General features: G+C 40.7%; 1 protein-coding gene across 4 annotated transcripts in view; it reads left to right on the top strand.

Annotated features, from left to right (window-relative positions):
• Window positions 1-25,990, top strand: part of LOC138755087 (ephrin type-A receptor 5-like) — a 306,363-nt gene that overhangs the window by 142,496 nt on the left and 137,877 nt on the right. For all 4 annotated transcript variants that reach the window (XM_069920384.1, XM_069920357.1, XM_069920368.1 and 1 more), the window contains 2 exons: window positions 23,178-23,333; window positions 25,157-25,492. In XM_069920384.1, coding sequence (XP_069776485.1) covers window positions 23,178-23,333; window positions 25,157-25,492 — 492 coding nt within the window. The remainder of the gene's footprint in view (window positions 1-23,177; window positions 23,334-25,156; window positions 25,493-25,990) is intronic.

Here is a 25,990-nt window from a genome sequence, read left to right as displayed (position 1 = left end):
GTCCATAACCTTCATTTTTCTTACATCTATATAACTAACAGTTTTTTTAAATGCCTCTCCTGAATGAGCCTTTACCACCAACACCAGCAATGCATTTCCAGCACCCACCACTCTCTATGTAAAACACCTACCTCTAATGACTCCCCTAAATTTTCCTCCCCTCACCTGTCATCTAGTGTTGGACATTTCCACCCTGGGAAAAGTTGCTGGCTGTCCACCTGATCTATGCCTCTCTTATGCATCTCTGTTAAGTCACCTCTTATCCTTCATCATTCCAAAGAGAAATTCCCCAGATTTCAACCTTCACTGGATATTCTCCGATCCAGGCAGCATCTTGGTAAATCTCCTCTGTACCCTCTCTAAAACTACCACATCTTTCCCATAGGGAGGCATTGAGGTCTGAACACAATGCTCTACACCTGCCTCTCATGATGTCCTGAGCTTTATCTGCTAAGGTCCTTGGGGGTCTATGCACCTTTAATTTTGCAATGATAACTCCAACCTATCCACTCCACCCCTTCCCAATGCTCCCACACCTTCTCCAGTTACGTCTCTCTTCACTGCATACAAGAATGTCCCTTTAAGCCCTCGCCGATGTGCTTTGGCTCTATGCTCTTTGTTTCCAAAGATTCCTGAACACCCTCCTGCACTTTATATGTAAAAAGATTTCAGATTTTCCATAATCCTGCTTGGGTTATGAGGAGGTTGCTGAGATGTGGTCTCGTGGCAGCTGGGGTGCAGTGGCTGGGATTTATCTCTTCCTCACCTTCAATGGTTCCATGTGTTGGCCATGGAACTGATTGACCTTTTGGGATCAGCCAGGATGAAGCTTTAGCCCCACTAAATTAGTCTCGCTGACCTAGAAGTCTTCATTAGAGGTGATAACGATGTTACATTGCAGACATGGGGTGAGTTTGTTTTAAATAAAGAAATCTGAAACAAGACAAGGGAATACAGCAATCTAAAACAACAGCAGGAGAAAACAACAGGTTGTGGTAACTCTAGCCAGGACTATTAATTACCTATGGCCCTCATTGCTTACGGTTCTGCATTAACCTCAGATGGCCCGTGTGATGGGCAGCCAGAGTGATGTATACAACTGAGAGGTAGAGAGTAAGTGAAATTCAGTGATTCAAGGATTTGATTAAAATAAATTTTCAATTGCAAAAACTCCTTTCACAGATCGCACAAAACAACAACAAATAATGGAGAAACGCAAAAGTCTGCTGATGCTGGAATCTTAAATGTATAAAGAGAAGGTAGAGGGACTCAGTGGGTCAGGCAGCATCTGTGGGGGGAAAGAGTCAATGCCTTGGGTCAGGACCCTTTATCGAGACCAACAAATTGTGATGATGATAAGTGTGTATTGTCATAAGTTCAGGTGCACTGAAATTCTTACTTGCTGTGGCCACACAGGTACATTAGTTAAATTACAATATGCCAAGAGAGTAAAATAGATAATAAATAATAAAGGTCGATCAATAAATATTCACAGTTGCAGTGAGTGCAGGAAGAAAAGTGATGTTTCAATAATGCAAACGCCTTTTGGTGGAAAAGCAGAAAGGCAGCAGATGGACCCAGAATAGTTTATGGCTATGGTTAGAGAAGTAGGGGGAGATTCAAGAGCCTGGTAGTTACTGAGAAAAAAAATGTTCTTGAACCTCGAGGTGATTGTCTTCAATAATATCTACAGGTGCACCAATGAATGCATCCTGTCAGGGTGCATCACTGTGTGGGACGGGAACTGCTCCGCCCTCGACTGTAAGAACCTGCAGGTGAACTTCAGGCCATCTCACACACTCCATCAACTCCATCTACAGGTGCTCCCCTACTTATGAAGGTCTGACTTATGACTTTTTGAAGTTACGATGGTACAATGGCATGACCCTCATTATTTATTTTCAAGCATCGTTGATTTTTCCAATTAAAGTTGATAATTCCTCCAAGGTGAATTTTTTGTAGCCTCCTTGGTTAATCACTTTTAGTTCTGTCGGAAAACTTTCAGGGACTGATACAGGACTGTGGGGAGAGACCGGCGCAGTAGGATCAGTGTGGGAACTGATGTAGCACTGTCAGGGGAGAGCTGGGCAGTGGGATCAGTGTTGAGAATGATAAAGGGTTGTGGGGAGAGCGGGGCTATGGGATCAGTATGAAGACTGACACATCGCTGTCGGTGTTACCTGTACTCTTTTTTAACTTACAATTTTTTTCGACTTACGATGGGTTTGCTGGGATTAACCCGATTGTATGTTGAGGATCATCTGTATATATCCTGCTGCTTTGGAAAATCATCCAATATTTCAAAGCCTCATCCTACCCCAGCCACACTCTCTTCATCCCATTGCCATCAGGAAGAAGATTAATGAGTGTGAGATCATGCATTACCAGATCCAAGAATAGTTTCATTCCTGCCATTATCAAACTCCTGAATGAACCTCACACAAGCAAATTTATGTTGCCTTTGTTCTGTACTAAGTTACCTCTTTCTGTAACAGTTCACTTCTGTGCTGTGTTTTACTTGTACTGTGTATAGCTGGACTGCTCGTAAAACACACTTTTTCACAGCACCTTGGTACATGCATGTGACAATGAACTTAAAGTTAACTATTTACCTTCAGTTGATCTTTTTAAAGTCCTGTATAGACAGCATTTTGGAGTATTACAAATAAGTTGGAAGTGTCTTTTCTTGCTGAAGTTGAGCTTCCAGAGTGCTTAATCAGACAACAGTTGGTGTGCACTGACAGGCTGTTGGTGCCTATATTTCAAATGACTCACAGAATGCTGTACCATACTTAGGGAAGCCTAATGTACAGTTTGTGAGCTTCCTCTGCTTGAAATGATGTGCGCAATTTCCCCTCACTGGATAGGTTTCAGAGTTCTGTCTCACAATGCAATTTTGCAGTTGTTGGAAAGTGAGGGAGGATATTCTCCCAGTTCAGCCAGAGACTTTCAATTTGCTTTCTGGCTTCATCAGGCACTGTCTAAAATGATTTAAATCCAAAATCAATCAAATCTTCCAAAATGTATCTTGTTCTAATGACAATTTTGTCCTTCCTCTCTTGTTTATAAAGGTTTTTACTTGGACCTGCTGTATCCCAGCACCCTTCCAGATGCCAAAACAGCACAGAAACTGGCCTTTCTTGTCCACACTAACCATCAAGCATCTGCCTCAACTAATCTCCTTGCATCTAAAACCATGCTTTACTCTCCCTACATTCTCATCAGTCCTCCTAGCTTTTGCCACCCTCCTTCACCCTGTGTTCTGATTAACCATCTTTGAAATGTGGGAGGAAACCAGAGCAACTCGTTTGGTCACAGTAAGAATGTACACATTCTACCAACTGCACGGTGCCTTTTTCTGAGTTTAACGTCAGCCGAAATCAGAAAGAAAGAGTAGAAGTAAATCATGACCAAGGAAGCACCCAACTATCCTATGAAATCCACAATCTCCATATCTCCTGAAATACAAATACACCCCTTGAATTACAAGGATAAATATTCAAGCCATTTTACCATCATTCTTGCACTTAGGCAGATTTACTATGACCGATGCTGAAAATTACGAGCAAGTGTGTGAGATTTCATTCAAAAATTGCAGTAAATTGTGGATTTAATTTAGAAAACCGTTGAACATTTGCAATTCCAGTAACATCAAAGCTAGACATTATTAGTGAGGGAATGATAGATGATATAAAATAATAGCAAAATAACAGTCCAACAAACTCCTTACAGACAGCAATGGAATCAAACTGTGTTGCTCGTGCTCTAATAGTGTTGCACTAACTTCGATACTAAATGTGTCACACCACAGACTATTTTATTGACCACAGTAGTTTATTACTTCCAAACCTCCCCAGAATACATGTGACTTGGATGACATGCAAGGAATTCTATGTCAGTGATGTGAACCAGCATGTGGCTATTAATGGTATACCTTCTGTTATTTTGGCTGCTATGGGTTCAAAAGGCATTGCATTTAAAGTAATTTTGTTTACAGATACTAAATATGATTGAGGAGATCATTAGGATTAGTTTTCAGTTAGATTTTGGCTACTTGCCAGGGCTATATTTTTACTCTCCTCTAATTAGAAGTCTACATTTTAAGATTCTATAAGTGAATAAGAAAATATTATCGTTTGTCTCATGTGATGCAACCTTCATGCATGCATTTGAATAGCTGAATTCTGACTGATATTCCTTACCCATTCAATAAAGCAACACAGCATTTTATCTTATGCCAAGCTTTGAGTCAGAAATAGAAGTTGTAGTGGAATGATTACTGATAAGCAAACAAAAATGGGAAGCGACACATGTTCATGATTCATTTCCGTCTTCTCACCAGAGCACTGTTAAAGCTAAGTTTTCATCAAGGTTGTGGACTTGATTTATGAAAACCCATTTTTTGTGTTCTCTTTTGTATTAACCTATATATCATTGAAATAAGTTTCTTTATATTTCCATTACATAACAATAATTCTAATTCTGTCTCAAACTGTTCATGACAGTCACATAGGTTAACCTGATTGTGACAAAATCTAGTATTTTCAGGTGCTTTGAATTTAACTAAATCTAGACAAAGATGGGAAGTAGACTTGAATAAACAAATAGATGAACATGATTGGATTGGGATATGTACAGAAAATATGAAAAGTACAATAAATGTGAGAAATAGAATGGTTCAATATAACTTTATTCATCAATTATATTTAACACCATCTAAGTTTTAAAAAAATCAATTATATGCTATTGGATTTATGTTTTAAATGTGGACAGCAAATTGGTACATTTTTATATTCTACTTGGAAGTGTCCTAAAATTAAACTTTTTTGGTTAGAAATCAGTAACTTATTGGAATGAATAATGGGTATCAAGTTCCCACCAGATCCAGTGTTATTTTTACTGAGTGATGTTAAGGGTGTTGAACACACGTTGAAATTAAGTATGTATCAAAAGAAGTTTATTCAAACTGCTTTAGCAATAGGAAGAAAATGTATTGCCATAACTTGGAAGTCTGACATGGATTTTGGTATAGAATGATGGCATGCTGAAGTTTGGAGTTGTATACCACTTGAGAAAATTACTTATAATTTAACAGACAAACACTATATATTTTGCAAGATATGGAGCCCATATTTACAAAATATGGGTGTAAATATTTAAATGAAATTCTGACATTCCCATTCTCATTAAGGTCTCAGCATACTATAAGAAACTTTAAAGCAGTAGGTACTTCTGTTGAGGGTCTCTTGTCCCTTTCATTTTCTTCTTTACAAGGGGGGAGAGGGTGGTATATGGTCTTTTTCCTCTTTTATCTTTTTATATGCTGCATGCATTTGTATTATTTTTAATTATGTGTATTATTTGTGTGGTTCTAAATTTATAAATAAAATAAAAGGTGGATTGGATCCATAAAAATTAAAAAAATGGGTGCATGTGGTCTTCTTATTTAAGGAAGAATGTGAATTCATTGGAAGCATCTCAGAGAAGGTCCACTGGAGTGATAACTGATAGAGGTGGAATGTTTTATGAGGAAACGTTGGACAAGCTTGGCTTGTGTACACTATAATGAGAAGTCACTTAATTGATATATGTAAGGTCTGAATGGTTTAATAACTTGCTTTGCAATCATCAAGATCAGGTGATCTTCCACTCTTAACACCCTTTTTCTTTACTGTCCCATTTTCCCCTGATTCTCTTAATAGATAGATTTTGATCTCTGACTTGAATGAACTCAATAACTCAACCTTCACCATCCTCTCTGCTGGGGAACTCCAAATATTCACCAACCTCTGCATAAATAAATATCTCCACAACTCAGCTCCAAATGATCTGAAGTCTATAAAATGATAAAAAACGTAGATAAGGTAGACAGTCTGAATCATTGCTTTTCCCAGGGTAAAAAAATAACTTACAAAAGGACATGCATTTAAGGTGAGGAAGGGAATTGTTTTTTTTACACTGAGAGTGCTGGGTGCCTTGAATGGGCTGTCAGGAGTCATGGTGGGAGCAGATACAATAATAATGTTTCAGAGACTTCTAGATATGACAATGCAGGGAATAGGGGTTTCATATAGAATGCAACCAGAGTCTTAGTTTAATTTGGGCATTGGGTATGGTGCAGCCAAGAAGTGAAGGGCCTCTTCCTGCGCTGTCCTATATTCTACTGCTAGAATACAACCCTAAGCTCTAGACTCTTGAGCCTAGAACCAGGGGATATATCCTCCATTTATACAGCCTGTGAGACCCTGTCAGAAGTTTATAAAGCTTCAATGAAATGTTGTTTATTCAATCTCTCCTTATTTGCAACCCACCATCCCTGGAAATGACCCAGTGAATCTCTGCTACACTCTATCCATTGCAGGTTTAATTTTTGCCTGTTACAGAGATCAAAATTGCCCACAATACTTCTGGTTAATACTCCTGGTCTCAAGAAATCTGACATGTTGGTCAAATTCATGGATTAATCAACTGTTCTAGTAGAACATCTCTTCCCATTTCTGTTTCTTGGAAATAAGCCATAATGCTAATTGAATTGAAATGTCTAAATGAAGTTCACTAAATGGAAGTTACATCTATGGCATTTTGGAAGATTGGACAGAATATGTGAAATAAAACAACAAAGAAAGATTAATAAAGGATGACAAAGGAACAGAATGAAGCTAATCACATTTGTAAATATGTATTATTGTTTATTGCTGGGAGATTTGAAGTAGGAAGATTATGCTTCATTTACACAGGCCATCAGTGAGATCCTATGTGGAGTAATGTGTAGTGTGTTGATGTTATTTAAGGAAGGATGTACATTCATTAGATGATGGTTCACTGGAGAAACACCTGGTAGCCGGGCATTCTTATGAAGAAAGGTCAGGCAGGCTACGATTGTGTCTGATGAAACTTAGAAAAGTGAGATTGATCTTGCACACACATGGGTGGACATGGAGATAATATTTCATCTTAGACTTGTGGAATCATTAAAATGTGAGCAAAATCCAATCATCAAGAAAACAGATAATCCACCATCTTCCTCAAGTGTTGGAGTATTGTGCTTTGCTACATAAGAACGTAATTTATATCCAAATTGTATTTTGTTTACTGTGCATGATAGCAACAACTATTTACTTTAATTTTAAATTCATACATTAATTAGGCTGCAGAAAAGTGCAAAATAAATTTCATTTCATGTTGAATAGCCAAACTCATTTTCTACCACAGCTTGGGTTGGCTTGATCTGATCTTCTCATCATTTTTAAGAATAATTTGTGCCCCTTTTCTGTTCTGAGAGTTTTAAGATGGTCTTCTCCGTCATTGTGCACGTTGTGCAAAATATTCCAAATAATGTCTCTGCCGATGACCTCTCTTGGGTTAGAACAGTGTACTTGAAATTTGGATAATTGCCCTGAAGATAAATCTAAGCATTTTATTAGCTTTATTACAAATAGCTTTGTATTGATTGGTGGCTTTCTCTGAATGATCAATATTCACATTCAGGTTCTTACTGTTTCTTCTCTTTCTAAAAGGCCAGATCTTTAGAATCTGCAAACATTTTCAAATCATTCCATAATTTGAATGTCTTTGAATGTTGATATTAAAATCTATCTGCTTTATTGTGAAGAACATAATGAATTCTACTCATCTGCACAGTCTTTTTTTTCATGGACCATGTTACTTGGTATGATCAGCCAATAATCATGGTCTGACACTCTTTGCAATTTCGTATTGTTAAGACACGGTAATAGATACTAAGTTACTCTACTTGGTTGGATTTCAGTTACAAGGTTGGCAGAAGAATTCTGATAAAATATATGATCCAAGCTTGAAACCTGATTTTATAGTTTAGAATAAGAATCAGAATTTATTGTCATGAACAAGTTACCAAATCCATTGTTTTGTGCCAGCACGATAGTGGAAACATTCATGTAAACCACCTTACAAAAAAAATAAAAAGAGTGCACAAAATGTCAAAGTAAGGCAGTGTCTTTTGCTCATTGATCATTCAGGCGGTGGGGAAGAAGCTGTCCTTGTGCCGCTAAGTGCTCATCTTTAGGCTCCTGTACCTTTTTCCTGATGTTAGCAGAGTGAATAGGGCATGGCCTGGGTGTTGGGGATAGAGGCTATTTTCTTAAGGCACAATCCTCTTGTAGATGTTCTTGATGGAGTGAAGCCAAGTGTTGCAGGCTGAGTTAACACCATCTGGAGTTTTTTCTTGCCCTGAGGATTGGCACCTCCATACAAGACCATACCGGTTCCATATGCAACCAGCCAGAATCCTTTCCACGGTCCACCTGTAGACATTTTCCAGAGATTTCAGTGACATACCGAAGTTTAGAGGAATTTGTTCAGTTAAATGCCATAAAAATTCCTCTAGCATTTTTTAAAACTTAGCTGAACACATTTGTTTGCTGACAGGACACTTTCAATGAGAGGGTCAAAAATCAAATTTACTTCCAAGGAAAAATATCTCTTTGTGTCATTGTAATGAATACCATGGTAGAATCCTTAGTCTTCCAGCTGCAATTTCCTCTGGACAATTTTATGTCATTATCTTTGCCACTTCACTCTGCATTTTGGTGTACAGACTTTACTTTTCTACAAAAGAATTGTACAAGGAATTTTACAAACTTACACAAAGACTTTGGAACAGAATTAGACCATTTGGCCCATCAAGATCACTTGCCATTCCATCTTGGCTAATTTACTATCTATTATTTTCTACCCCATTCTCCTGCCTTCTCCCTCGAACCCTTGATTCCCTTCCTAATTAATAACTTATCTACTTACATTTAATGTTTACATGTAAACAAGGCCACTTATTATCTGTAGATTTATTTAGCTCTTTTCAAAACATTTCAACACATATTGTGATTTCTCTTTGAATCACTTTGGGAAATCCTTGTCAACTTTAACATTTCTTTTGCATTGTTATCAAGTATTTTTTTCCCCATGTTAGTGTCAGGCCAACTACTTGGGTTCTAACCTTGCTCCTCTTTGACTTGAGATAAACATTTCCTGTTTGCCTCTGCTTACACATCAGGATTTATGGAGTTTCCTGCATCTATTTTCTTCTTAAAGTTTCTAGGATGCATCTGGTAGGATATTTTGTTGGTAGTTTTCAGCCAAAAAAATCATTTAGAATTTCCTTCAAGGTCAAAATAATCTCCCAAGGTGTTAGGTCTGCTTTGTTCATGAATGAGTGAGACAAACACCAGGCTGAGTCGAAATCAGGGTTCTTTGTTCTTTATTACCGGATTGTAACACTTGCGACTAAACATGTTAGTCGGAGAATGCATTCTGCCGTTATCAGCAAAATGGTGATTTTTTATACCCTTGGATATGTGCTTAGAACATCATCATATCATTACTTGTCCAATGACTAAAACTGTTGCTATCCTTTCCCTGCTAGCTTCCTGCCTCTCAATCCATCAATGTCTCTCTTATCTTGTAAGTACAAGGATGCATTCACATCTTGTTACAGCCCTGCACATTCCCATCTCATGATGTTTTACCTAACAGGAGTACAAGGACACCTCCCCTTCTTGTTACAGCCCTGTACCGGGTAACTCCCTACACATTCCCATCTCATGATGTTTTACCTTACAAAGGTGAGTGGCTAATTTAAGCAGAGCTATGGTTAGGTTGAGAGGGATCAAATCTAAAAGCAGGGATGTAATGTTGAGGCCTTATAAGGCATTGGTCAGACTTCATCTGGAGTAATGGGAGCAGTTTTTGGCCCTCATCTCGGGAAGGATGTGTTGGCATTGGATAGGGTACAGAGGAGGTTCACAAGTTTGATTCCTGGACAAAAGGGTTATCACAGGAGGAGCATTTAATGGCTCCGGGACTGTATTCACTAGAGTTTAGAAGAATGAGCGGAGATCTCATTGAAACCTTTCAAATATTGAAAAGCCTGAATAGAGTGGATGTGGAGACAATGTTTCCTATGGTGAAGGATTCTGGGACCAGAAGGCTCAGCCTCAGAATACAAACATGTCCCTTTACAACAGAGATGAGGAGGAATTTCTTTACCCAGAGGGGTGGTGATTGTGGAATTCGTTGCCTGTGGAGGCCAAGTCATTGGGCGGATCTAAGAAGGAGGTTGATACATTGTTGATCAGGAAGCGAATCAAGGGTCACAGGGAAAAAGCAGAAGATTGGGGTTGAGAAGGGTAGTAAATCAGCCATGATGAAATAGCTGGGTGGATTTGATGGACTAAATAGCCTAATTCTGCTCCTATATCTTTTGGTCCTATGGTGGATGGTTGTGGTGATTGGATGGCCAGTCACTGCATCTTTAATTGAACAGCATGTTCAAACTAATTTCCCCATGGTGTTATGGAGCAGGATGTGACTGAGTTTCAGAGGGAATAAATGGGAAGATAACCAAACACTTGGCAATGGAGATACAACAGTGGGAAGGTCATGAAGGAGTAAATGGAGGTGATGAAGAAGCAAGGTTAAGGAAGCAAGCTTTAAAACATGGCGCTTTGTGTGCTGGAAAAGTTCTTCATGTTGAGAAGGGAATTGAATGAAAATGGAGCAGCCTGCTTCATGGAATCATAGAATTTAGATGCAGGAGGAGGCCATTCAGCCCTTCATTTTGTCATCCCATTCAAAACATTCATGGCTGATTATGTGACCTCGCTACCCTATTCCTGCATTCTCTTCATGCTCCATGACAATGTGAACCATTAGGGCCACATCCAGTATCTTTAACCAGCCTACATCAGTGGTTATGCTAAACACAAACAGTATTCATAAATATATCTGTGGATTCTGGTCTCGTGTCTTTTAATTTCCTATGTTTTACAAAAGCAATTCTCAACAGGGGCTTCACTGTTACCTTGGGGGCCATGGCACATTTTTTTTTGGGGGGGGGGAAGATACGGAAATCATAATTTAAAAAAAATTATGGAGAGAAGTATGGAAGAAATCAACTAAACTTGATAGTTTTACAAGGAAAAGGGCCCATAGACTTTGAGTGGAGTCCGAAGGGGAGCATAACCAAGAAAAGGTTGAGAATGTCTGCACTAGGCTAACAATGTGGTGCCTGCTTCAATTACTAACTCTGATGGTATAACTGCACAATCACATTCTTCTGAATATGTACATACACTGCTGTTCTCCTCTTAAGACAGAGATTTGCCTTTAGTGACATACTAAACATAACATAACATAACATAACAATTACAGCACGGAAACAGGCCATTAGGCCCTTCTAGTCCGCACCGAACCAAACACCCCTTTCTAGTCCCACCTCCCTGCACAATGCCCATAACCCTCCATCTTCTTCTCATCCATATACCTGTCCAACCTTTTCTTAAATAATACAATTGACTCCGCCGCCACTATTTCTCCCGGAAGATCATTCCACACGGCTACATAGATATAGTGGGGCACTGACGCTCTTTCCTACTTCCATAAGGTAGTTCAATTAAAATCAATGGTTTTGAAATTCAGAGGCCAAATAACATCACACTTTCTGCCTTCTTGTGACTGTGGTCAAATCTCCTATGTGGTATTTGCATAAAATCAACAACTAGTGGCGTCCTCCAGCCCAAATCATGGATCCATTATCACTTGATATACATATCAGGTATATAAGAACATAAGAAATAGGAGCAGGAGGAGCCCATCTGGCCCATCAAGCCTGCTCTGTCATTCAATGTGATCATGGCTCAACTGATGATAGGCTCATCTCCACCTTCGCGCCTTTTCACCATACCTCTTAATTCTTCTACGATGAAAAAAAATCTTAAATATATTTACTTAGGTAGCCTCCACTGCTTCAATGGACAAAGAATTCCATAGATTCACCATTCTCTGGGAAAAGTAGTTCTGCCTCATCTCCATCCTAAATCTACTAACAAGGCAATGCCCCTTAGTTCTAGTCTTACCTTCCAGTGGTAACAACTTACATCTCTGTCTTATCTATGCCTTTCATAATTTTATATGTTTCTATAACATGCCCTCTCATTTGGCTAAATTCCAGTGAGCAGTCCCAGATGACTCAATCTCTCCTCATTGGTAACCCCCTCATCTCTGGAATCAACCTGTGAACGTGCTCTGCCCGGTATCCAAAGCATACATCCTTCCTCTAGTAAGGAGATCAGAACTGCACACAGTACACCAGATGTGGCCTCACAAGTACCATGTACAGGTGCAGCATAACCTCCCTGCTTCTAAACTCAATCCCTCTAGCAATGAAGGCTAGCATTCCATTTGCCTTCTTGATAGCTGCTGCACCTGTAAAACATCCTTTTGTGATTCATGCACAAGGCCTTTTGCATGGCAGCCTGTTGCAATTGCTTGCCATTTTTCCTTCCAAAGTGGATAAGCTCACTTTTACCGACATTGTACTCCATCTGCCAGACCACTGCCCACTTATTTAACCGATCTATATTTCTCTGCAGACTCTCCGTATCCTCTGCACAATTTGCTTTTCCACTCAATTTTGTGTCATCAGCAAATTTAGATACACAACACTCTGTCCCTTCTACCAGATCATTTATGCATCATGAACAGTTGTGGGCCCAGCACCGGCCACTGCGGCACCCTGCTCACCACTGATTGCCAACCAAAATAAAAAACAGCTCTGTATCCCCTCTACAACCATAAAACATTACAGCACAGAAACAGGATCCTGTGGTCCTTGTAGTCTGTTCTGAACCATTTTTTTGGCCTAGTCCCACTGTCCTGCACCCAGTCCATAGCCCTCCATACCTCTCTCATCCAGTTACCTGTCCAAATCCTTCTTAAATGTTAAAATTGAGCCCACATTCACCACTCCAGCTGGCAGCTCATTCCACATTCCCACCACTCTCTGTGTGAAGAAGTTCCCCCTAAATCTTTCCCCTTTCACCCTTAAGCCATGTCCTCTGGTTTGAATCTGGCCTACCCTCAGTTTAAAAAAAAACCCCAACCTACATTTAATACTGTCATTCCCCAGAGGCTGGTGGAGAAGCTGTCCTCGCTGGGACTCAACACCCCTCTCTGTAACTGGATCCTGGACTTCCTAACAGAATGTCTATAATCTCTCCAGGTCAATAGGAGAATATCGAGCACCATCATGCTGTGCACTGGCACACCTCAGGCTGTGTGCTCTGCCCACTCCTGTTCATATTACAGACCCACGACTACATCGCCAGATCCAGCTCTAGCAGTGTCATCAAGTTTGCAGATAAGACAATAGTAGGCGGCCTCATCAGCAACAATGATAAGTCACATTACAGAGAAGAGATGGAAAATCTTGTGAAATGGTTTGAGAGTAACATCCTGAGTGTCAAAATGGATAAGATGAAGGAGATATTCATGGACTTCAGGAGGATCAGGAACGACCATCCTTCACTACTCATCAACAACTCTGTAGTAGAGAGAGTGGAGAGCGCCAAGTTCCTTGGAGTTCACTTAACTAGTGACCTATCACGGACACTCAATATCTCTTCACTTGTCAGGAAGGCACAACAGCAACTGCACTTCCTGAGAAGATTGAATCGAGCAAGGTTACCAGCCACCATTATGTCAACCTTCTACAGAAACTCTATCAAAGTATCCTGGCTGGCTGCATCACAGTGTGGTATGTTGCTGCAGAGAAATGGATTGGAGGTCAGTCCAATGAGTGGCAGAGAGAATCACTGGAGTCTCTCTCCCCACCCCCCACCTCCCCCCCCCCCCCCCCCCCCGCCAATCATCAACATAATCTACTGCGATAATTGTCTGAAGAAGGCATGCAAAATCATTGAGGACCCCTTCCACCCTGCACACAGCATCTTTCAGCTGCTCCCATCGGGGAAGAGATACATGAGTATCAGAGCCAGCACCACCAGGCTGAGGAACAGCTACTTCCCACTGGCACGACCTAAAGACCTACTCACACTAAATATCCAAGCCTCTCATTTGTAAAAAAACAATATTTAATTTTATAGATAAAATACTTGTCCTGCATATATATTATTTGTCTAAGTGTGTGCTACGTCTGGTTATGCATCTACATGTTTTGTACCGAGGACCTGAGAACGCTGTTTTGTCATGTTGTGCTTGTACAATCAGATGTCAATAAACTTGAGTTGATTTGACTTAAATCAATTGGCTTATATTTCCCTGCCTTTTGACTACATCCTTTTTTGAATAGTGGTGTGACATTTGCCAGCTTCCAATTCACCAGGACCTACCCAGACACCATGGAATGTTGGCAAATTATCACCAAAGCCTTGACCATAACTTCTGCCATTTCTTTCAGTACCATGGGATGGAGGGGATTTATCTATCAAGTTTTGGGAGTACAACCTCTTTAGTGATAGCTATTACATCCAGTTCTTCATCTTCCATCACATCCATATGTCTTTGGCATGTTTGACATGTCCTTCACTGTGAAGACAGACACAAAATAGTCATTCAGAGCCTTAGTCATTTCCTCATTACCCAATATCAATACCCCCTTCACATCTTCCAAGGCATCAACCTTCCCTTTAGCCACTTTATATGATTACAAAAAAATTACGTTTTTATATTTTGTGGTAATCTTTTCTCATCATCCATTTATTGCTCGCTTTGTATTTTTTTTTGTTGCCTTTCAAAGTTTTCACAATCTTCTATTTTCCCACTGCTCTTAGCATTTTGAGTTATTGCCTTTCTCTATTTCCTTTGTTATCCAAGGTTGGTTGTCCCCACCCTCACTGACCTTGCTTTTAACTGGCGTATACTTTTGTGAGCACTGTGAAAATCTGAAAGCCCTCCACTGTTCCTCAAGCATCCCTCCATCTAGCCTGCATTCCCAAACTACCCTGGCCAACTCCTCCCTCATCCGCTCATGGTTTCCCTTGGTTAGACAAAACACACTTTGTTTTGTTCGAGCTATTGTACCCTCCATTTGTATGATAAACTCGATCGTACAGTGATCACTCTTTCCAAGAGGATCCCTAACTACAAGATGGCTAATTTTTCCTGTCTCATTTTACAGGACCAGATCCAAGATAGCATGTTCCCTTTTAGTTTCAGTAACATGCTTGATCAAGGTAGCCATCAAATATGCGTTCTCTGAAGTCCTCTTCAACGTTACCTCTACCAACCTGTTTTACCCGGTCTGTGTGCATGTTAAAGTAATCCATGATAACTGCTGTTCTATCCTGACGTGCTTCTGAAATTTCTCGGTTTATTGCCTATGCCAGTGTAATGTTATTAATGGATAGCCTATAGACAAATCCCACTAGTAATTTTTTTTCACTTTACTATTCCTAAACTCTACCCAAATGGACTCAACATTTTTGCTCCTTAGATCTTACATCATCTCTCACTATTGACTTGATCTCATCCTTAACTAAGAGTGCTACCCCATCTCCCTTACCTTCCTGCCTTTCCTTCCTAATGATCTAATATCCTTGGATATTTAATTCCCAATCCTCTAGCCTGTAACCACATTTCTGTAATGACCACTACATCATACCCCTTTGTATTGATTTGTGCTACAAGTTCACTAACCTTGTTTCGAATACTACGGCATTCAGCTGAAATGCTCTTGGGCATTGAGATAAATTGCTCTTATACCCATTGTGCATTTAAAAATCCAGTAAACCTTTGCCTCTTTTACACTTAACTTTTATCTCCTGCACTCTTAGCTTTCTCTTTTTTTTTAACTTTTGCTTTTACTTTATTCACACTCTATCCAAACCTCTCCAATCTTTTGAACCACCCCCCCCCCCCGCCCCCGCCACTATTCAGTTTAAAGTCCTGTCCTAGTTATGTGATTCGCCAGGATCCAAGTCCCATCATATTTCAGATGGAACCTGTGGCCTTTGAATAGTTCCTTCCTTCCCCAATACTGGTGCCAATTTCCTATGAATCGGAACCCAATTCTCCAACATCAATCCTTGAGTCACTCATTTTTGCTCTCTAATCTTCCAGACCCGGTGCTAATTTGCACATAGTTCACAAAGTAATCCACCTTTTTGGTTCTAATTTTTAATTTGGTCCCGAGACCTCAAATTCCCTTAGCAGACCTTCTCTCCTGGTTTCACCTACGTCATTGGTAGACACATGTACCACGACAACTGGCTCTTTCCTCTTCCTCTGCAGGTCAGATAAAATGTCCCGAATTCAGGCACAAGGCAGGCCACACAGTCTTCACGATGCTCTATCCCTGCGACAGAGAACTTTGCCTATTGATCTAACTAAACTATCCCTGATTACCACTACATATCCCTTCTCTCCCCCCTATTTGAATTGCTTCCTGAACCACGGTGCTATGGTTGGATTGGTCATTCTTCCTGCTGCCCCCATTTGTAACCACACAAGAAGTAAGGATAATGGTCTTGTCAGGCAAGATCATGGACTGAGGCTAGTCATGCACAATGGGGTCCAGCTGCTTTCACATCATTCAGCTGCAACACATCACCTGATCCTGTATGCCTACTTTATTTAATTACCTCTAGCTTGGTGACTTTTATATAACCACTACAAAAAAAAGCCTTACTTGTTCTTCACTTGTGTCTCCTCGCAGAAGCCTCTTGAGCCAAAGCCACAAAGTCGCACTCCTGCTCTCACACACTGGGTGCTCTGCACTGGCGCTCCACTTGAGCTTCCCTTCATTTTATTTGTTACTGCCCTTTATCTGTAGCACTTACCTCAACCAATCACTGCTCTGTTTAACATTAAAACTGTCCTCCATTCTTTTATAACTTACTTGGACAAAGCCCTGGTCCTGACACTCTCTCGTTGCTGAGTCCTTTCTCTGCCGTGGTCCTGATATTTACCAGTGGCCAATTCCCTGCTCTGCTTCTTTTATTAACCTAGTTGGACAAAGCCCCAGTCCTGACACCCTCTAATTGCCGAGTCATCACTCCACCTCTCTCCGGAATGATTCTGACACCTACCACTTACTGAGTTAACTTTCAGATTAAATTTTACAAGAATATTTGGTGTTAATCACTATTAAAATAATGAAACATATTTAGCTAGGAAATTGGAGTGGGGTGGAAGAAAAGAGGTTGGGTGTGAAAACTCAGCATTCATTGTTCTCTTTGTTCGACTATATCTCATGACAACAAATTGTGCTTTAAGATCCTTTATTGTCATGTAATACAGAACATGTAATATTACATGAAAATGTCCTCTGCTTGCCGTAAGGCAGAGAGTCACCATTAGTGTCACCTGGCACCCCTTGCAGTTGCAATAAGAAGCAAAAGAGAATACCTTCAGAGTCACTGAGTGTCTGTGGATTTGTATCTAGTGCTCCCACAGCCTCTTCAGTCTCACGACTCCTGTTCAATTCAATCAACAACCCTAGATCCAAACCTCCGACAATAAGACAGAAATGACAATTTTTCCAATGGGAATTACGTGATCTATTTGAGTGGGATGATATATTTGAAGCCAAGGCTTTCATAATAACTTAATAACTAAGTTTCTGTGTTATAGTTGGCATTAAAATGATCTTTCATCCTTGAGTTACCTGAAGTCAAACATATTTTATGACTCACTAAACTTTATATAACGCAACAGATGCCATATTTTGGAAATGTTCAGCAGAATTTCAGGATTGTGACTTTGTTCAATTGATACCATTCTCAACAGTAAATTGAGAATAATTCAATCAAATCTTCCCTTTATGCAATGAAATTAGAAAATGTGCAGATGATGTGAATGTAGTAAATACACAGAAATGCGGGAGGAACCCAACAGCTCCCTCAACATCCATATGAGGCAAAGATATATAACCAATATTTTGGGCTTGAGCCTGTCTGCTTTTTAAATCATCCCCTGATGAAGGGCTCAGGCCCAAAACTTTGGTTATATATCGTTACCTCCTATGAAAGCTGCAAGATGGGCTGAGTTTTTCCAATGATTTTTGTGTCTTTATTCCTTTATGTATGATGCCCTTATAGCCGTGGTATCAAAGCTCTGAGAGTGTAAAGATCTCTGCTTGTTGTTACTTCAGACCATTGGTGTTGGTGCAAACGGCACATGAAACCATCTGATAAATTACCCAAATTATGTACCATTTCTGGCAATTGAAAGAGTCTACAGACGGATTACAATGAATATGGAGGCTTGCAGGAATGCAGCATCAAATGAATGAAGTCTAATTAAATGACCTCTTCAATGAACCTAAATGGCTGAGCTATTTCTAATTATGTAACTCATCAAAATACAATATCTCTTCAGCATTGGCTTTAATACACTGATTCATTTTTCCCCCAGGATTGTAATTAAAAAATAATGTGCTTGCCAGTCTAATCTAAGTTACAGGTCAGCTATGAAGTCATGTGGTTTAATTCACCATTATGGACTTGTCTTAATGTGAGGCACAGGACAGTCAATAGCTCTTCCTTTTAGTCAAAGGCTTGAGTCTGGCCTTCCTTTCAAACAGGTTAATATTGATCTGAATAAGTCTTGAGTGTGGACCTTGAGGCAACAGTGGATTTTATAAGTATACTCAGGAGAGAGTTCACTGCAGAATTTTTCAAAATAAGTTCGTTTCTGTGCTGGATGTATGTGAAGGCCAACCTGTGTCTGTTCAGGAAAAGTAAGATGTTCCTGGACTTTTTGTTTCAATGGGTGAACAGCTTTCACAATAGATTTTTTTCAGTGTGAATGCTTATCAAAAGGCAGGCATTGCTATAATTTAAAGGAACAGATTTACTTGACTGCTGTACTTGTCATTCATTTATTTTCCCCCACTTTCAAAAGTAGTTTCCGTACGGACAGATCCAGGTGACACAATAACAAAGACATCTCAGTGACCAACTGTTTCAAATCCACACCCAAATGTCATACTGGCGTGTCTGTCTATGGTCTCGCACTGACAAACTGAGGCTTCCCACAAATTGGAGAAACACCATCTTAAATTCCGTCTGGTCACCCTGCAGCCAGATGGTACTAACATCAAATTCACCAGTTTCCGTGAATCCTCTCTCTCCCGGGTCACTGTTTTACCCTCTCCCATTGTCTCCTTTCTTCCTTCTCTTCCCTCTCCGCCTATCATTTCTCAGCTTTTTTCTCTTCTCCCCTTCCATCTGCATCTACTTGTGACCTCTTACCTGTTAGCCTTTGCTCCTATCTCCCCTTTCTCCCTTCTTTTCCTCCCCCTCCCCCCCCCCCACCTTTTTACTCAGGTGCCCGCCTGTTTTTGCCTATTCCTGATGAGGGGCCCAGGCCCAAAGCTTTGGTTGTCCTTTATTTCCTATGGATGCTCTGTCACCTGCTGTATTTCTCTACTACGATTCCATACTGCAATAGAACTATTAATTTACTACCAGGATGCACCTTGTATGTACTTTAATGATAGACAATGGGAAGCAACCAATAAGGCTGAAACCTTTTGAGAAATTCCTCTTATTTTTCAACAAATACAAACATAAGAAATAGAAGCAGGAATTGGCCTTCTGGTCTGTTGAGCCTCCCCCGCCATTCAATACGATCATGCCTGATCTGGACATGGATTTGCCTTCTTTTTCTCCATAACCCTTAATTTTCCTATGACCATCTCCTTGGTTTTGCTGACATTGAGCGCAAGGTTGTTGTTGTTACATCATTCAACGAGCTGATCTATCTCCCTCCTGCACGCTTCTTCATTGCCATTTGTGATTCTGCCGACAAAAACTTGTAGATGGCATTGGAATTGTGCCTGGCCACACAGTCATAGGTGTATAACAAGTAGAGCAATGGGCTAAGCATGCGTCCTTGGGGTGCACCTGTGTTGATGATCTGTGAGGAGGAGACATTGCTTCCAATTCATACTGACTATAATTTTCCAATGAGAAAGTCAAGTATGCAGTTGCAGAGGGAATAATGGTATTGAAGGCCGAACTGTAGACTATGAAGAGCAGCTGTATGTATGAGTTGCTGTTTTTGAGGTGATCCAGAGCTGAGTGGCAAGCCAGTGATATTACATCTGCTGTGGAGCGATTGTGATGATGGGTGAATTGCAGTGGTTCCAGATCCTTTACTTAGGTACATGTTAATTCTGGCCATGACCATCCATTTGAAGCATTTCATCACAGTAGAAGTTAGTGGTATTGTATGGTAGTCGTTGAGGCAGCCCACGCTACTATTCTTGTGTTGATGCCCTTTTGAAGTAGATGGGAACCTCTGACTGTCACAATAAGAGGTTGAAAATGTCCTTGAACGCTCCGGCTAGTTGGTTATCCTGCCTGGTATGCCATCAGGGCCTGACACCTCGCAAGGTTTCACCCTCTTGACCTCATCTTCTGAGACAGATATCACAGGGTCCTCAGCCTTTTCAGGGATTCTAGTAGGCACTCTTTGGTTCTTCTCGAAGCAGACATAGAGGTGTTCAACTCATCAGGTAGTTAAAAGCCATCTATAGTGTTTGCCTTTGCTTTGTCGGCTGAATGACCTGCACTCCCTGCCATAGCTAGCATGTATTTGTCTCTAGCTTCTTCTGGAATTGCCACTTTCCATCAGAGATGGCCTTCAACAGATCGTACCTGGACATCTTGTAAAAATCTTGATCCGCCCTTTCTCTTTAGTAATAGTGATTGTGTTGAGGTACTTGCCTCTCATGGCCTCCTTAACATCTGGTCTGAAGATTGACACAAAATAGTTGTTCAGAGCCTTGGCCACTTCTGCATTATCTATTAAGCTTTCGTTACCAAAACAAATAATGCTGCAAGGAAAGAATATCATAAGTACTTGTTCAAAGTAACTGTCATATTTAGTTTTGTTTAGTTAATTTTATTTATATAGTACATTTAAAATAACTCACATTGACTAAAGTGTTGTACAGATCATAAATTACATCTTAACTTAAGCAGCTATTTAAAGTGCAGTACCCGAAATTTAGAATTGTACCTACAACATGGTAACAATCAGTAATCACCTCAAAACACTTGTGAGTACAAATAAAACTTCAGCCTGGATTTGATGGAGGGAGGAATGTTGCTCCACAGTTTGGGGGGGGGGGGGGCGGGCGGGTGCAATAACGAAGGCACAATCTCCCTTGAGTTTGCGGTTTGAACGCAGAGCAACCAAGCACCCTAAATTGGTCGATCTGAAGGTCTTGATGTGGAGAAGGGTGTTAGGAGATCGGTGATGTTGGAGGGGGCTAGTCCATTAATGGCTTTGTAAATAAACTGGAGAACTTTAAAATCTATCCTGAGCTGTACTGGCAGCCAGTGAAGGGAGTCCAGAATAGGGCTGGTATGTTCCCTCTTCTTGGCTCCTGTCAGGAGCATTGCTGCAGCATTCTGCATAAGTTGCAGACAGGATAAAGATGACTGACTAATTCCCATATAGAGAGAGTTAGAGTTGTCCAAATGGGAAAAAAATGAGGGTGTTAATAACTTTCTCGAGGTCTTTCAGTGACAGGAATGATTCGATTTGGCAATAGTGCGGAGCTGGAAAAAGGTTTTACTACTGCATCGACTTGTTCATCAAACTTGAAAGTGCAATTGAATATAACACCAAGGGATTTGACTTGAGGTTTGATGAGGGTGGATCAATTACCAAAGGTATTGGAGATAATTTTGGTGGAGCTAGGGGGCCAAATAGGATAATTTTGGATTTGCCTTCATTTAGCTGCAGGAACTTTGGAGCCATCCAACACTTCATATCCTCCAGACAGTCGTTGAGGCTGGTTACCTTTGCTTGATCGTTGAGCTTCAGGGGGAGATAGAGCTGAGTATCATCAGTGTAGCAATGGAAGGAGATGCTGTACTTTTGGATGATATGGCCGAGGAGAAGCATATACAAGGAGAAGAGAATGGTGCCCAGAATAGACCCTTGTCAGACCCTACAGGAAAGGGTAGCAGAGGAGGATGAAAATTCATCCATGTTGACAGAGAAATTCCTATTAGTAAGATAAGATTTAAACCAGTTCAGGGTCGTGCCATTGTCGTTGACCCTTAGGAGGGGAGTTCCTTCGGCCTTTCCTGTTTCTTGGTATATGTGCAGGTTGTTTTTCAGAATTTTGAGGGAAATTTGTAGTTTGCCTCACTTCGTCGTAAGTTTGGCTATCCTGCACTCCCTCCTCAGGGCTTTGGTGGTATTATTGAGCCAAGGTGCAGTCTTGATTTTATGTTTTCTCTCTTTGAGAAAAGAGCAATCAGGATAGAAGAACAGGTGGCATTAAAATAGGGATGAAAGTTCCTCCGTGTTGAGGTGGGGAGGGGGCACCTCCATGGTGGTAGTACTTGGAATCTATTTGTGGTTTGCGAGTTAATGTAGCTGGAGTAGCGTATAGGAAGACTAGGTTTGTTCACTTTGTACTAGATATGAATTAAAATGCTCTGTGTCAGAGGATAAAATGTTAGATTTCATCTTCTATTCATGAGTTTTACATGTTTTTGAAATTTGTGTATTCTCAAATTCAGGGGTTGCAAAAATTAAAGTAACAACCTGGAATACATGTCAATTTTTAAATATTTTTAATTTGGACATAGAGCACAGTAACAGGCCCTTCCGCTCACACGTTTGTGCTACCTAATAAATACCCCAATTAACCTACAACCCCTGTACATTTTGAATGGTGAAAACTGGAGCACCCAGAGGAAACACACGGAGAGAACGTACAAACTCCTTACAGACAGTGGTGGATTCGAACCTGCGTCACTGTAATAGCTTTGCGCAAACCACTACGCTAACCATTTTACTTTAAATTGGCCCCAAATAATACAGATCTGATTGTTTTACTTGTAAAATTTTACATAATCAGTCAAAATCCGCAGGGCGGGCTGGGGTACTATTGTTTGTCTGGCTGCACATCTTCGCTGTTTATCACATCATCAACATTCTCATCTGATTGATATGGTTCACAGTGTGAAAAATAAAAAAAAACATTCTCATCCAGGTTGTCAAGCTTTATGACAAACAGCCAAGAACACCGATCCCTGCCACACACACACACCACTGGCCACGAATCAGAAAAAAAAAAATCCCCCCTCCCTCCTACCCCTGACTCCTTTCACCAAGCCAATTTGGTATCCAATTGATCAGCTTACCCTGTATCCCATCCAATGTAACCTTGAGCGTCAGGGTGAACTAGCTAATCAGAGCTTTGTCAGCGTTTCAGAAACCAGGCATCATTTTACAAATGTTACGATACAGCAACAGTACAGATACCAGATATAGCAACCATTTAAAACGAGATGGAATTGATCCATTTATTGTTTTAGGTAAAGGTCTGGTTCAGCTCATTGAAATGTGGATTTTTTGTTTCACTTCTGCAGTTTGCCAACCAGGATTCTTTAAGGCTTCTCCGTACAGTCGTTACTGCAGTAAGTGTCCTCCTTACAGTTATACCTATGACAAGGGATCCGCTTTGTGTCAATGTCTGGACAACTACTTCAGAAGAGACAATGACCCGCCTTCGATGGCCTGCACAAGTAAGTCAACATTGCTTCCAGTGAAATTATTCCACAGTTAGTTATTTTACAGCCTAAAATGGAACAAGAGAGGAAATCACTGAACAAACCGCAGGCTGCAGATTGCTGCAAATGGGTTGCAACCTGAGATTAGTGGACTGGAGACATGAACAACAACTCACCAATCATACCTCTGCCAGGTTTCAAGCCGTTTCTGCTTGTGCCCAGGGGATTGGCAACACAAGTATAGAGTAATAACCTCTCCTTCACCCTTGGCATTCTCTATGTAACACTTACCCCACAGTTCACTGATCAAGATGCTGATCACTTATGAATGGACACAGATGACTTGAGGAATGGGGGAGTTGCTGATGGTGTGGACGGTGGTCTGTGGGAACAGGGTGATAATGAAGTGGTGAAATGGGGGCTGGAGTGGAGTTTAATCCAGGTAATTATGAAGTGATGCTTTTTGGGAGAGCTGATGAGCCTCAGGCATAGGCCATGAATGGTTGAATGTAGGGGATCATTGAGGAACAGGTGGACCTTGGTGTGCATCCAAAGGTCTTTGAAGGTGGTAGAGCAGTATAACATGGCTAAGGAGGTATATGGGACACTGGCCTTCACTAGTCAGATTACAAGGACTGGGAGGTAATGCTTCAAATTTATAAAACCTTGGACAGACCCCAGCTGGAATACTGCATGCAGATGCAGTCACCACAGTGTAGAACAAATGTAATAACATTGGAGAGGTAGCAAAGGAGATTCACCAGGATGTTGCTTGTGATAAAGCATTTTAGTGAAGACAAAGAATGGAGAAATCAAGTCTGTTGTCCCTGGAGTAGAGGTCTGTAAGAGGAGTCATGATAAGGGAGACTGTAGGAATCTTTTCTCCTTTTCTGCAGTGGATAAAAGCAGAAAAAGTAGAATTTAGGGTAAGGGGTATTTACCCAGTTAATGGTGAGTATGCTGCCAGAGAGAATGGTTGAAGTTGGGTCTATGACAGCATTTAAGAGTTGTCTTGGCAAACACGAGTCACCCAGCTCAAGTTTTGCTGCAGGCCAAGTTCTGGGAGATGGGATTAGCATTTTGGATCACTATGTATATATGGTGGGTGGGTGGCTGTGTATGTGTGTGTGTGTGTGTGTGTGTGTGTACTGCAGTCCGGAGATGCGCAGTTTCATTGGGTTATATGCATATGTACATTTAATGTACAATCAGATGACAATAAACTTGGATGGCTGCTGGTGGGTTTGTACAGAATTTGCGGCCTGGGTGGCCTGTTCCCGTGCTGTATGACTCTGAGTCTATGATTGGACAGCTCCGACCAGGCCTTCCAAGTCTGAAACTACTCATGATTTGTCTCCAACCATATCCTACCTTATCCATGGCAAGAGCTACTGCCCAAACAGCACTGCTACTGACTGATAAAGGAAAGGCAAATTAAATAGGCAAGTCATCATTGAATGTTATGAATGCGAAAAGGTTAAGTTCCAAGACTTTAAAGCAATTAGTGTGTTTTGTTAATTGTGAGGTGATGATCCAGCTGATACAATGACACAGATATAACTGTGCACTATAATTGGGGGGGATGAGGCAGTGATAAACTAAAATTACTTCTTTTTCTGCTCAAGAATCTTGTGGATGTATTAAGAACCTTTCCTGTGGTTCTCTATTCCAATGGGTTTCTGCTGCAGGTAAAATCAAGAGGAGTTTTGAGATTTGAGATGTGTTGCCAGATGTACGAGAAGAGGGAATTCCACGTAAGATGTTAATCTAAATTCAACTTTTGGCTGAAGAATGTACACACCATGTCCAAGTTTCATTGTTCTTGTCATTGATTCCAGGACCACCCACAGCCCCACAAAATGTCATCTCCAACATCAACAACACCAGTGTGATCCTTGATTGGAGTCCCCCTGCTGATGCTGGAGGAAGGAAGGACGTGATGTACCTGGTGGTCTGCAAGAGGTGCAGCGTGGACTTGATTGAATGCGATGAGTGTGGCAGCGGTGTCCGATATATCCCACAGGAGACGGGACTCAAGAACACTTCAGTGATGGTGGTGGATCTCCTAGCTCACACCAATTACACCTTTGAGATTGAAGCAGTGAATGGAGTGTCAGAGCTCAGTCCCATCCCCAGGCAGTTTGTGTCCGTAAATGTCACGACAAATCAAGCAGGTAAGTGCCCTTAGGGAAGATGGATTGAGATTGACCTCTCGAGCTTGAAATGAGATTTTTAGTTTTCATCACAAAAGGAACACAAATCAATTTCAAAATATATAAAATATATCTAAAGATCATTTAGATTTCAAATGATCACATCAGTTGAAAAGCAGTGTGATTGAAAATATGTGCATTTGCTTTTGTGCAGTTAGGATGGAACTCATGGTTTTATTGTATTTTTTGGCTTTAAAAATGATCTTCCTTGACAATGAACTTCAGGAATAGCTCATTGGGGTCTGGAACAGGTCACAGAGAACTGGGATATGCCTACTTCCCTTCAACAATTCTTGAATGAACTCCAGGGATTCTGTGAGAAATCTGTTGTAGGTTGATGTAAGAGAAAATCAGAGGAGAGAGGTTTGATGTGGCAGATGAAGCACGATAAATGCTGCATTGCTCATCAGAGTTCATTGTTCATGGTTTTAATTACATTGAACTGAAAATATCTTAAGA

The sequence above is a fragment of the Narcine bancroftii genome, chromosome 1 (assembly GCF_036971445.1).
Source record: "Narcine bancroftii isolate sNarBan1 chromosome 1, sNarBan1.hap1, whole genome shotgun sequence".
NCBI lineage: Eukaryota > Metazoa > Chordata > Chondrichthyes > Torpediniformes > Narcinidae > Narcine > Narcine bancroftii.
Note: the sequence above shows the minus strand (reverse complement) of the source record. Positions and strands in the feature narration are given on the sequence as shown.